The following is a 14,399-nucleotide window of genomic DNA, read 5'->3' on the forward strand; positions in this document are numbered from 1 at the left end:
CATAATAAAGAAACAATATCCCTATGTGGGTGTCTTGTTAAATTAAGGCCGTCGTTTTTATGTTTGCAAAGGATGACTAGGATCTATTGAAATTGGAGAAACAAGTTGAATGACTTTTGTCATTCATAAGGCCTGCCGAAAAGGGGTCGGAGTTGCAAAGAAGTTGGAAGGGAGAAAATATCTAGGCACGGTGCCAAAGATGCGAAACCGAAGGCATGAAAGAGCATGTGGGGAAGGGGACCCAAAGCCTCTCTTTTTTAGCACTCCTTTGTGACCAAAGCGGTGGGTGAGGCGACAACCACTTTGTCACATCGCAAGGACGACTCCTACTACTCCTCCTCCTCGTCCTCTTCTTCTTCTACTGCTCGACCCATCACCCATTTCTCCTCCTCCTCTCTCTTTCCTCCTCTTTGCGCCCATGGGCGCTCCTTCTCGCGACTTCTCTCTGCCTTCTCGGAACCTTTCCAGCTCGCCCCAGCCTAGATCTTTGCAACATGGACCACGATCCTGCCTCGCCTTAGTGCCCTTCCGAGCCGCAATCAACACAGTCGGGCAGAACACTTCTTCTATTCAGCTCCGCCCTATTCGATGCAGATCGCTTCCTGCGGATCGGAGCCGGAATTTCAGGCTTTTCGCTGCCAAGTAGAGAATATCGTGCGTTCCTGCTAATCGATCATCTTTAGGTCCGATTCATAATTCTGGTTGTCTGGCCGGCGCTAGTTCCATAAGCACTACTCGAAGGACTTACGATGCTGAACGCCTTGGCGTTCTCAACTCACACCGAAATAGCCTACTTGTAAGTATTAATGTACTTTTCAGAGAATGGTGAACATTGACTTCTTTACTGAGTACGGGGAAGCAAATCGCTATCAAATCCTAGAGGTCATCGGCAAAGGCAGTTATGGATTGGTATGCTCGGCAATTGATACATATACGGGTGAGAGGGTAGCGATCAAAAAGATCAATGACATCTTTGAGCATGTGTCTGATGCAACACGGATTCTGAGAGAGATTAAGCTTCTTCGGTTCTTGAGCCACCCTGATATAGTGCAAATCAAACACATTATGCTACCCCCCTCTCCACGGGAGTTCAAAGACATTTACATTGTGTTTGAATTGATGGAGTCTGATCTGCATCAAGTTATCAAAGCTAACGATGACTTGACAAGAGAACATTTTCAATTTTTCTTGTATCAGCTACTTCGGGCGTTAAAATTCATTCATACAGGTATGTTTCTTAAACACACGTCAGCAGCTATTATGACTGATTTATTTTGACAGCTCCATTCCCTCCAATGAATCATATTTTTCATCAAGTTGTCGAATGTATGCCGATTAGAAAGGTTGTAGAACGCCTTTATTGTCTGAACAAAACACACTTCTAACTACAAGGGACTTATACAGCGCGTGAAACAAAGATTCAAAATTATTTGAGAGATGACGGCCAAAACTCATTTGTTTTCCGCTTGAAGCTTGGAGATTTTAGATTTTAGATTTTAGGGGACAACGATTTCTTTTAAATTTAAGTCTTTGAAAAAGAATTTGATTGATCTGTTCAATTTGAGTGCTCGTTATCAGGGTGGCCTCGTAATTGCAAGTCTTTTTTACGTCATTCCCATCCAAGTGTTAGAAAAGTGGCAATGCATGCCCGACTAAAGTTTCGGTCGAACTTGCATGGGCCTGGTCTTCCCGATTATCCAGTGTGTATGTAAAGCTCTGCATTTCTATATTTGTAGTACAAGGGATGGATACCTGCAGAATGTAGTTGAACGACTATCTTATTTTTAAGACATTATCACATTGACACCTTTGAAAAGTAGCTCATATCAGACAGTTCACGGTAAACTCTAAGAACGCTTCTTGTTATTAGAAATGTGGCTCAAGCAAGGCAGTTCTAAGGTTAGATTTGGAGAATACTTCTTTCTTATTGCAAATTTGTTCGAAGCAACAAAATGTGGGTTAATTCTTTTCAATTACAAAACCTATTTCTTACAAGGGGTTATAAAAAACCAGCACTTGTTGTCTTTATTTTTTTCCCAAAGGTTACTTCGCAGGGAAAAGGATGAACTAATGTAGGTAAGTGATCGACTTGAAACACTGTGTTTAACCTCATATTATGATAGTGAATTTACGATGGATAAACACATCACAATGGTTCATTGATGATGATTGGGTGTGCTCTTATGCCTATTCGGTACCTGGAAGATGTGTGATGTGGTTCTAAGTCATGAAAACAAAGCGAGCATCATGTGGATTTTCATGACCAACTAAAGTTGTTCATGAAGATGGTTTCAAGGGAATCTCAGCATGCTTTTAGGATTGCCAAGAGGGGTTAGAGGAATCGTCAAAAAATTCTAGCTGGACTAATTTTGCTTGTAAGCTTAAGACAGGAGGAATAAGAGCGGAGACATTTAAAGTTGGTGTGATTATCTTGTCTGGCCTAACCTCAAGCAGATAGCTTTCGAAATAGTAAGACAATGGAATGCATTGTGCAGATCGTATTACAAAGGTATTCACAAGAAACAATGCCATGCGTTCGTTTAGCTGTAATTACATGCTCCAATGTTTATGATCATCAACTAGTGTTAATTATGCAGTTAGATTACTAGTTTCCTTGTTGGGATAGATGGTTCAACTCCCCACCCGTGAGCCCCCAGATGAGAGGACATGGGGGAGTGACAGCTGCATGAGGTATGGGGAAGGGAGGACTGCTACAGAGGCAGAAACAAGTCATGCCACGTGGGCAGATGATAGGGTTGATTGGGATGCCATGTGGGCAGCATGTGGCTGCCACATGGGCAGCTTTATGGGCTGCCATGTGGGCAGCATGACAGGCTGCAGCTCCTAGTGAGACCCCTAGTTTGGTACTTAGTGGAGCACCACTTTGGCTGTCCACGTGGTACATGTGTCATGTGGGGTTTTTTGTACTGCAGATATGTCCATTTTGATGCAAATATTGTTTTGGCTGTCTATATTTCCAGATGCATGGGTGATTCTAGTATTGCTTTGTGCACATATGTTGAGTAGGATCTAATCATGTGTGATCCGTGGGATTAAAGTCTTCTGCCTCAGGTGAGGGTTTGGCTAAGAAGCAAGCCCCATCAATTTATCTAACATCGTATTAGAGCACAAGGGATCGTCAACATGGGGTATCTTTGCCTGAGGACGAATACTTTTTCTTGAGAGGAAGCTGACTTCAATTCAGCTAGAGGATCTAGAGATATTCTCTGACATCTGAAGGACGAGAACCTTTGTGAGAAGGAAGGTGACTCAGGTTTAGACAAGTGTGCCAATTGTCAAGTGCAGTTGATGGCTTCACACTGACCTATATCTAATTTCGGGGAGGAGGGCAGCTTGAATGGTGCAGACGTATTGAAGGTGGAATAGGAGGCAGATAGGGATTCTGGGGTGTTGTCAATTATAATTGGGATGACATCGACTGGAATGATGCCACACATCCAGTTCACGGACACGGCGTAAGCATGGACTATCTTGAAGGACTAATAACTAAGGGAGAGTCCTATTGTCAGGATGGAGGAAGGAGAGTGGGTATGATTACCTGATGAAAGTGAAGGTGATCGGGGACCAGGAGTGGGTCAGAAGGTGGACACAATTTAACACATTTCCTAGGAGCTTCAGATTGGTCACTTTTGTGATGACAACAGACTGAGCCAAACCTCTGACATTCAAGGAGCTTGGGCTGTAGCCTTTGTAGAAGGAAGCCTAGGAGAAGATGTATAGAGAGGGAGCTTGTGGTGATGATAAAGCTTATGTTGGCATAGGCATAGGAAAGGCAAATGGTAAGAGTAAGCTTGGTTGGGGTCCGGCGAAATCCCAAGAAAGATTCTCTTCTCAGGGTGAATAGAATAAGAAAAAAAAGAAGTGCTTCTTTTGTGTAGAGGCTAGACATTTTTATTTTGCACGAGATTGCATACATAAGAAGGATGATGAGGGTCCGGGGAAGCCCAAGAAGATTCAGAGGATAGGGACGATTTCTCAGGGTGAAAAGGAGAAGAGGAAGAAGCGCTTCTTTGTGATAAGGCTGGACATTTTGCATGAGATTGCATACATATGAAGGATAATCAAAAGGAGAATGGCCAGTTTAAGAAAAAAGAGTCAAAACCAGAGGTGAAGTACATAACAGAGTTTGCAGATGGAGTTGGATGATGATAGGGTTGAAACAGACCTTAAGTGCTTAGTGCTCGATGAGATTTAGGGAGTTCTTGGTTCGTGAGGGGAACTTATGAATTATTATCTGTTAGTTGAAGGATGGTTAACCATCTGTGGAGTGCGTGACGTTGACTTTTTGGATTGAGCTGTTAGTGGTGCCTGGGTAGTTAAGAATTCCGACAAGGACACAACTTTGTTTTGCAGTGCCACGTCTGGTGGGCACTGTGATTATTATGATCCAGGTTGGCTCAAAAAGTTTGACGGCTTTGTGGAGCTCTGAGTGAAGGAGTTGCATGAACCAATATTTGAAGGTGCCTTTGACCTCACCCAAAGAGATCTTCCATTGCAGCTGATGGAGCATCGGTTGTAGGCCTGCGGTGGGTCGGTGAGAGAGGGTGTTGGATAGATGGGTCAGCTCTTCACCTTTAAGTCCCTAGATGACGAGGATATGGGGGACTGGCACCTGCATTAGTATGAGAAGAGATGATTGTCACATTGGCAGAAACAAAGCATGCTATTTGGGCAGATAGTAGGGCTGATTGGGATGCCACGTGGGCAGCTTTATGCATGAGTCCATCTGTGCAGCATGAGGAGAGACGATTGTCACATTCGGTATGAGGAGTGAGGATTGTCACATTGGCAGAAACAAAGCATGCCATGTGGGCAGATAGTAGGGTTGATTGGGATGCCACATGGGCAGCTTTATGGGTTGCCATCACATGTGCAGCATGACAGGCTGTCACATAAGCGGCTTTGGTGCAATTCATGGGCAGGAGACGAGCTGCAAGGGGCTGGCACAAATGCCCAGCATATGGCTGGGTGGAGGGGCTGCCTGCTCGGCCTCTTACAGGTCGGCCAACTTGGCAGGTTGGCCAGGGTCTGACTGAGGGTTGGCCAGCCAGTAGGCCATTATGGCAGATTTGTCGGCCATCCAGGAAGGGGCACTTCGTTCTTCCACGAAGGAGCTGTTGCAGGAGGAGCACAGCACCCTATCCAGTGGAGCAGCAATATAGCTGTCTGTGGTGTACTACTCATGGTATCTTGTACTGTGGATTTGTCTATTTCGGAGCAATGAATATGCATGTGTGTGTAATCGCTGTCTATATATCTTTGCTTGTGTGCGCATAATTTGAGTAGGATCATGTTTAATCCATGGGATTTGTGTGTTTGTGTATGTGTGTGTAATCGCTGTCTATATATCTTTGCTTGTGTGCGCATAATTTGAGTAGGATCATGTTTAATCCATGGGATTTGTTGAAAAACTTCTGGTGCAGATGAGGGTTTGCAAATGAAAGAACTTTTGACTCTTTTATAGCATTTTGTTGTTTTCCAATACCTTTCGAGGATACAAGTAAAGAGAGGAAAGCCATTTGGCATATGACGATGAGGGATAGACTTTTGTGGTGAGGCCATAATTTACAGTCTTTTGATCAGACTGCTTTGGTTTATATGGTCTTGCAGCCAATGTATTCCATCGTGACTTAAAGCCAAAGAATGTGCTGGCCAATGCGGATTGCAAATTAAAGATCTGTGATTTTGGATTAGCGCGTGTGACTTTTAATGGTTCTTCTTCAGCGATATTTTGGACTGTAAGTATCTAGTTTGTGCATGACGTTGGATACAGCCAAAATACTTCAATGAATAGTAGATCAGGAGTAAGGTTTCTGTTGAAGTTTGGCTTTCAGAGGACAGTCCTTTGATATTCAAATGATGTAGAGAATGTGTTTGTGTGATTTCCCAGGACTATGTTGCAACAAGGTGGTATCGTGCTCCAGAGCTTTGTGGGTCCTTTTTCTCAAAGGTATGTTAAGTAAAGCAGCCGAACGATTGAAATGAATGTAGTTTATCTAGATTTATATCATCTTGGCAGGCAGATCAGTTTTACACAAAGCTTCCTCATATTGAAATCATATTGATGAGCAGAGTTTTGTGAAATTATGAATCTATCTTCAGCTTGTGCATCTCAGAGAGAGAAACAAAGTTGCGATTGACCCATTTGGATGGTTGTTTCATGTTCAGGCAGTGGACATTCGTTCTATAGTATATTATTATTTATGTATGTGTGCATGCGCATGTGCATGCACACATGCACATGTGTGTGCATGTAGTACGTATTGCGGTAATTTGATTTTTTAAACAGCTCGGCCATTCTTTCTAAGTTTAACTATTCAACACCCCATTAGCTGCAGTCACTGAGTAAAGTCTCAGAAAGCTTGTGTAAGCATGGTAAAATGATGTAATTCTTTTCATCATGAGCTGGTTGAATGATAATCATGATGGTTGAATGATAATACTTGGGCTTCATTGCATAGAATCAAAATCCAAAGTGGGGAGCTTCAAAGCCCATTTCCTTTTTAGTTCTTAGGTTTTTCTATTTTTGGAGGCCATCTACTCCTAGGTACCTGTTAGTTTAGTATAGTTTAGTTTTTTCCCCACTCCCTTGTTCTATTTATTATTATTTTAAATTTAAATAAATAAATATATAACTACTTAATCAAAAAATAAAGACAATTATTGTTTCCTTGTGTTCATGTTGGTGTTTCATTTATGTACGTTGATTTATCTTCGTTCCCTTGTGCTAGCATTAGTTGTTGTTGGTGTTGGTTTTTGTTTTGGGGGTGTGTTGTGGTGGATACTTAATCTACTTTAATTCCTCTCTCTCTCGTGTGCACGTACCACACATTTCTTTTTCTTATTTTGTGCTTTGTTGCTTCCTTTTTGCTATCGAAGTTTTTGTTGTTTGGGTTGGGATTTCAAAGATAGTAAGGAGTGGATTTATCCAAGAGATTTTGGCCTGAGATTCAGCCTATACTTGGGTACCGATGAGAGCATACGTGTAGCTTTGTGTAGTAAGTTGCTTTTATTGTTTATTTTTCTGATGTATTCATAATTTTGTTTAAAGTGGGTTACAGACGCCCTTCTTTTCTTGTTCTTTTGCTCGTTTTATACAATTTGAATTTGTAAGATTGGATATATTCTAGTCTCATGAAGGTATATGTGTGTGTGTGTGTGTGTGTGTGTTTGTTTAAAAAACCATTATTCCATTATGTTATAAAGTCCTATTGCAATGCATGGCAGACTGGATTTATCCCAAGAGATTTTGGACTGAGATTCAGCCTATACTTGGGTACTGATGAGAGCATACGTGTAGCTTTGTGTAGTAAGTGGCTTTTATTTTTTATTTTTCTCATGTATTCATAATTTTGTTTAAAGTGGCTTACAGACGCCCTTCTTTTCTTGTTCTTTTGCTCGTTTTTATACAATTTTAATTTGTAAGATTGGATATATTCTAGTCTCATGAAGGTATATGTGTGTGTGTGTGTTTGTTTAAAAAACCATTATTCCATTATGTTATAAAGTCCTATTGCAATGCATGGCAGACTCTTTTTTTAATCTTGGTCTTGTTAAGCAAACTTTTGTCATAGTTGAGTGAAATAAAGTGTCTTTTCAGTTCTGCTGTGCTTCAGATGTAGCTTCATATTGCAAGTACATGCAAAATCTTGGACATCATAACACAGTCCATACTAGTTTCTTAAATCTATATTGTTTATATTGCAGTATACCACTGCGATTGATATATGGAGCATCGGGTGCATTTTTGCTGAATTGTTGGCCGGGAAGCCACTCTTTCCAGGGAAGAATGTTGTGCATCAGCTGGACCTGATAACAGATATGCTGGGGACTCCCTCTCCAGATGCTATTGCCAGGGTTGGCTCTCTCTTCTTGCTTCTCGCCTTTGCAGCCAGAAAGGATATTTCTGGGTTTGTCTAAGGGCCCAATCAGGCATTCTTCCATGGAGGTTTGGCTTGTGGTAATTTGTTGCAAACTTGCTAGCGATCCTTGGACCTTAAAAATCATTCTCTCTTAACCATAATGAGCAGATGTCCCAATGCTGTGATTAGTGATTGCATTGCATTTCTTCAGCTTCAGGGGTCATAGTTAGAATATCAGTGCACTTCAAACCTGCTCAACTTGACGTCATCTTTGCCTTCTCCCCTTCCAACTTTGCAGCCTCCGGGTTTTTTGGGTTAATATATTATTTTTGCGGGTGCCAACTTCCTGGCATCTACTGGACCTACATCCCTTATCAACCACGAGTGGATGTCTCGTTCCCTTGTTTTTTTAAAATGTGGTTGCAGTGCTTTTGTGTCATGAACCTTTGTATAGAGAGGCTATGTCAAAGACTGTTGTTGCTCTTTTGAATTCATTATGGTTTACCCACTCAACTCATTGCTTGGTTTGGTGCATTTTTTATCTATTTTGTAGATTCGCAATGAAAAAGCAAGGAGATACTTAAGCAGCATGCGAAAGAAGCAGCCTGCTCATTTTCAACATAAATTTCCACATGCTGACCCCTTAGCAATTCGTCTTTTGCAAAGGCTCCTTGCATTTGATGCAAAAGATCGGCCAACAGCAGAAGAAGTAATATATTTTCCTTTGGCAGGGATTCCTGAATTGTGAGGTTTCAAGTTCTCTACTTTGCCTAACTTAACATCTCAGAGTGAGGAATTCCTCATGTAACAGGCTTTGGCAGATCCCTATTTTAAGGGTCTTGCAAAGGTGGAGAGGGAACCTTGCTCACAGCCAGCATCAAAAACTGAATTTGAATTTGAAAGAAAACGTCTAACAAAGGAAGATGTTCGAGAGTTAATTTACAGGGAGGTCAGCCAGGCTTCCAGCTTTTTTAGCTGGTGAATTAATGATCTTTGAATTACATAGAACTTCGGTTTTGTTAAGGGTCAAGTCTTTCTAACCTGTGCTGTGAATTGTGATTTTATCCAATGTTTTGATCTCAGATACTTGAGTATCATCCTGAGATGCAGAAGCAATATACAAATAGTAGAGATCAATCGAAATTCATGTATCCGAGGTTGTTGTCTTCACCCTTTTCGATTGCTACTTATGTTGCTTTTATATCTACTGAGTAGCAGTGACCCTTTTCGTTATTCTGGCAGTGCTGTTGATCAGTTGAAGAGACAATTTGATCATCTTCAGAAACAATCCAAGGACATTGTAAAGGTACCGATTGAAAGGAAGCATACCTCTTTACCGAGGTAGGGTTTTGACTTTGATTCCTCATCTATGCATATTCTTTGCTGGGCAGTTGAATTTTTTGTTACTTTGTTGTGGTATCATGTTTGACTACACGTACAGCATATTGATTTTCCTCTTCCTTATTAGAATAAGCAAAATTCCCTATCTGTGAGCCTGCATATGAGGACGACTTTCCTCTTCCTTGTTAGAATAAGCAAAATGCATCTGTGAGCCTGTATATGAGGAGGACATCAGGGGATGTAGACCTAGGCTAGATTGAGGGATACATGCCGACATGGAGGGGTGGGTATTCATGCCCATCTAGGGCCCACATGGAGGGGTGTGTATTCATGCCCATCTAGGGACTGTTTTGGCAATCCCAAATGGGCTGTTTTGAGGACTGGCTCAGGCCTAGGGCGGACAGGGCCCAGATCTAGAAAATCTTGTCGGCCATATGGTTGGCCAAAGTAACACTCCTCCAGGGCAGGCCTTACTTGTAGATTGGCCTGTCTTCTAGTCGGCCATTCTCTGGTTCGGCTAGCTTTGTGTGGGGGGTTACCTTGCCCTTCCTTCTCCTAGAAAGGAGGGCTTGACAGCCTCGTCCCACACAAGCCTTAGCAAAGGCATGCAAGAGAGGAGTTGAGGAGAAGCAGTTCAAGTTCTAGGCTTTCTGTTCAGCATCTTGGCTGTACACCTTCAGCCACATATTGTGGAGTTTTATAAAGGTCTCCTTTGTGCTGCGATTTCTGCTGTTCTATTTACAGATCCAAGTAAATCTTTGAAATTGTTCTGGGTAGGTTTAAAATTATCTGTTGTATTATTTTTGGTAGTTAATAACCATCGATGGGGTCCCATCAGTACCTTCCATCAGGACTATTGTTCTTTCCTTCATAGCCAGGCACCTCTCATATTCACAGCAACATATAGTTATCATGTATTTGATACTGCTGCCTTTTTGGATAAATCTGTATGGGAAAAAGGTTCTAGATCTGAATGTTGCTACTTTGAAGTGCTTCTTCCTTGATGTAGATGTATTGGATCTTTTTGTCCCAAGCCATTTGGTTGTTATTGGAAATATAAATGAGAGTATTTCTTCAGAACTTTACGTTAAACAGAACACCTTCCAAGCATCATCATCACAGCACATTGCAATGTAACCTTGCTAAAAGATGGCACCTAGGTGACAAGCTGATTGAGCTTTGAATTGAATTGCTTGACAGGGAACGGGTCTATGAAGTTCGAGAGGAAACAAGCAAGCTCGTTAAGGGCAAGGATACTGGGCCAGATAGAAATACTCAGACTAGGGCTCCCTTAGGACCCCGCAAAGTCCAAGGTACTTCTAGCTCTGATCTGAGCATGTGACCTATTGATCAATGTATTACACAGAAATAGTTGCAGATTCTCTGTTTGACATGATCATACACTTGAGTATCTCCTTGTATGGCTATCTGATATCTGTTGCTTGGATTGATTGTGAGGCAGGGGAACATTTGAAGGCTAATAAAGTAGTTGGATCTAGTGCTCTTGCGGAAAACGATGTACGGAAGGATATTTCTGATGTTAAAAAGTTAGTCAAAAGTGCAAGTGTTAGTCTATCACAGCATACAGGGCCGCTTCAGGCTCACCCAAGGACTCGACTGCCTCTCAAAGGAGACCAAGATAATAAGAAAGATGTAGGGAATGATACACGCATAACACAGTCCAGGACCAAGTCGATGGGTATTACTGTTGCAAAGATGGTTGCTGCATTTTCAAACGGTCTGGCTTATTCCTAATGCGGTTTATTGTTGTAAGCTGGTGGGCATGTACAAAGTGAGTATAAAAATCTGCCCTACCGGTGTGAACAGTGAACTTCTTTGTGTCATCAATTCTGTGCCTGCACTTACTAGCTGTCTCCCCTTAGAGAGGCCCTGCAATCAGAAGATTGTACTTGTATTTGTGCTTCATGCAGGCAAAAAGGTCATTTTTACCAATTAGACTCCCAACATATTCTTGATTAAAGAATGTCCCATAGCTAACCACATAGCAGATTGTGTAACTCTATGTGGATTGGTGTCTCTGTAGCTACATGCTGTAGAGTAATGTTCCCTCTTTTTTGAGGTAGGTGTGCTGTAGTTGGGAGGCTGGCAGTGGCGTGGGGTTTATGGCTCTATTTAATTATGGTTTGGGCTCAATTTCTCATTTTGTATTAATAAAATGTATTAAAACATTGCCATTTGAAAATTTTATGCCAATGATGGAAATTGTGTAGCAAAGCGGTTAGTTTAATGGCTTTTAAATTGGTTTTGTAGCTAGTACTTCATACTTTAGGCTGTTAGGAGATGCCACGTGGCAGTTTTGGGGTATTATCACATAAATGAAGTTGTAAAACAGCCGACTTAATCCTATAAAATTCCTGGGCTGCCTCCTTTGTACTCAGATTTCATCGATACAGTGTTATATATACCAAATTGGATTCTTACAGCAGAGCTCTTGGCTCAAGCTAAAATTCAATAAGGAGTTGACCTTGATTGTCCTTGTGCAGCCCCTCACAAGTCGTCGTAAGTCCAGCCCCCCCCCCCCCCCCCTCCCTCTCTCTCTCTCTCTCTCTCTCTCTCTCTCTCTCTCTCTCTCTCTCTCTCTCTCTCCATACATCTTTCTGCAAAATTTGGTCGCGGAAAGTTCGAAGTTATTAGATTTGAACATTTTTTACATCACTATGATGGGGTTATCCTGAATAAAAGCCATCAAATCGCCCAACACCAAAACATCAGCATGGTTACACAGGTTCTCAATCAATGTTCGTTTCTATCCTCCATGTCGAGTCAGTATCGCCCAATGCACTGATATGAAAAGGTAACATCAGAAACCCCCTCATACGGTTGTAACCTATGCTAAGCTGTTGAACGACATAACAAACTTCATACCCAGCCAAACACCCTCACACATGGCATCTTGCCAAGTGTCCCTTTATGGGCAAATAAGGCCAAAGCTTAATTATGTGGATCCTTGAAGCACCTAAACGGATCGTTGCAAAAATATTTAACTGGAGCTGAAAGCCTGCATTAAAAGGTGGGTAGGCAGTTCTTAAATTTGTTTCGATATTTTGAAATTCCTGCTTCAAATCTAGTTTTGACACCACCAGTTGAGTTGCAATAGCTTTCTTCAATTATATTTAATTTGCCTAGCTTTTGAAAGGCAACTGTCTCTCTGCCAGACACAGTTGATAGATTCATATAAGTCCGGCTAATTCTGAGCTATCTTGGAATTTCTCTCTCATCCTTTGTTGATGCTTAATTGAATAATATATGTATTAGAGCAGTGAGATTAACGAATTCAAGGGCCCTTTGCTTTTGAAATGCCTTAAAAGAAGCTTGGAAATCAGTCTAGAAAGCAAGCAATGATAGATTCAGAGTCCAGACCCTAGGATGGTGGGAGGAGCAATTGAGGGCATTGCAATTGTGAGATTGGGCTCAATAGCTATTTAGGAGAGCAGGTTGAGCATTCACTTTGAATTAGGATTTCGTGGACAACCAACAATCAAGTTTTTGTGGACGCTATTCATCAAAATCAGATGCAATTTATTCAGGAGCAATTGATTCACAGTTGTTTGGACCCTATACTCTACAAATTCAGAGAATTAACTAGTGAAATCAAGATCAAAGGATGGATTAAAGGCTGCAGGATTTGTCTCCACAATGAACAGAGGATTTGATTATCTCAAGAGAAGTTAGATTCAAGAAGGAAAGAGACCTCTAGAAATAGTTTCTGAAGCAACCGTTGACTCAGATGATGACCCTGATCATGTGACAAATTCTGAAGGGTTTATGGCATCTGCTAGAAGGGCTTGCCATAGGTATAAAGAGGCGGCAACTAAAGCAAAAGACTTTTCACAAGTATAACTCATAAAACTAGTAGTTCTGAAATTGAAGTCTTACATCAGAGATTTCATGAATACAAAGGCCTTGCTGTTGATATCAAGTCAGTCCTTACATTACAACAATATGTTCAGGCTGTGAGACCTTCAGATTCTAGGGGAGGGTTACATCAGGGCAGTAAAGATTATTTATCCTTTTCAACTTCAAAGGGGAATCTTGTTCACCCAGTGAGCTGGAAGGGTGGTAAAGATAAGATTTTTCCTTTCCAACTTCAAAGGGGAATCTTGTTCACCCTTGAAATCCTCTCTCTCTCTCTCTCTCTCTCTCTCGGAAGACTTTCTTACTATATCCGAAAGGGGATCAGGGTAAAATAAGGTTTGTTGTGCTTCATCCTAAAGACTTTTCCAAGACTGTGGCGGCATCTGCAACAGGAATTGATTCTTGGGAAGGATTTAAAGGGAAATGTTCCAGACTTATAGTTCTCCTCTAGCCAAGGATTTGTAGGGTATGATTTGACTCAGCAAGGATCTATGAAGAACTATATCAAACAACTCTAGAAGTTGGCTTTATTCATTGATGGCATTGATGATAGAAATAGAATGCTTAAATTCATTCATGGACTGCATCCTAACATTGCCTCAGATGTGGCAACACAAAGCCTTGGCCATTTTGGCACCAAGCATTCAATCAAAGGCAGCCCAAGCGATGAAGACAGGCCACCTGCATATCCTACGGTGTATGGCAGCAATATGGGGCATACAAAGGCTTATAAGGGTGAGGACGCAAAGGCATCTTTCAAATCTCCTTTAAAGGATGGCTTGGCTGCTGATAAAAAAGAGAAGATGGTGAAGCAATTACCTCAGGCCCTTATCGATGAATTAAACAAAGAATCTGTGCTATCTTTGTGGTGAAAAATGGACTGTGGGGCATCAGAGTGTGTGCAAAGCCAAATCAAGGGCAAAGGTCAGATTGATACTTGAGATTGATGATGATTTGACCTCTAATGAACCGCTGGTGGCAGAATTAGAATTTCATGATTGTGAGAATGATGGCAAAGATGATGATGAGGTTATTCAAGAATCCTAAAAAGTGTCCTCTTTTCCGTTTGATCCAGGTGACTTTACCTTGGGAAACACCACGATTGAATGATGGCAGAGAACTTTGAGGGTCATTCTTGCGTTGAGGACGATGAAGTGTTTTGGGACAGACGATTTGACTTTTACAACATCTCTCCAAAGGTCATAATGGGCTTTAGAGGTTCCCAAAGTATATTGAAGGGATTATTAATGGCAGATCTGTCCACATATTGGTTGATAGAGAGAGTACCCATAACTCCAT

At 41.5% G+C, this 14,399-nt stretch overlaps 1 protein-coding gene across 1 annotated transcript; it reads left to right on the forward strand.

Moving 5' to 3' along the window:
- Window positions 1-273: 273 nt before the first annotated feature.
- LOC147898947 (mitogen-activated protein kinase 15-like) lies at window positions 274-11,368 on the forward strand. Its single transcript, XM_087377943.1, has 10 exons — window positions 274-1,228; window positions 5,632-5,759; window positions 5,912-5,971; window positions 7,729-7,878; window positions 8,437-8,592; window positions 8,695-8,832; window positions 8,967-9,040; window positions 9,126-9,224; window positions 10,425-10,537; window positions 10,687-11,368. The coding sequence occupies exons 1-10, from the start codon at window positions 823-825 to the stop codon at window positions 10,977-10,979; spliced, it is 1,617 nt and encodes a 538-aa protein (XP_087234069.1). The 5' UTR covers window positions 274-822; the 3' UTR covers window positions 10,980-11,368.
- The last annotated feature ends 3,031 nt before the right edge of the window (window positions 11,369-14,399 follow it).

The sequence above is a fragment of the Dipteris shenzhenensis genome, chromosome 8 (genome assembly GCF_047967505.1).
Source record: "Dipteris shenzhenensis isolate YYH24624 ecotype China chromosome 8, Dip_SZ_1.0, whole genome shotgun sequence".
In the NCBI taxonomy this organism is placed as follows: Eukaryota; Viridiplantae; Streptophyta; class Polypodiopsida; order Gleicheniales; family Dipteridaceae; genus Dipteris; species Dipteris shenzhenensis.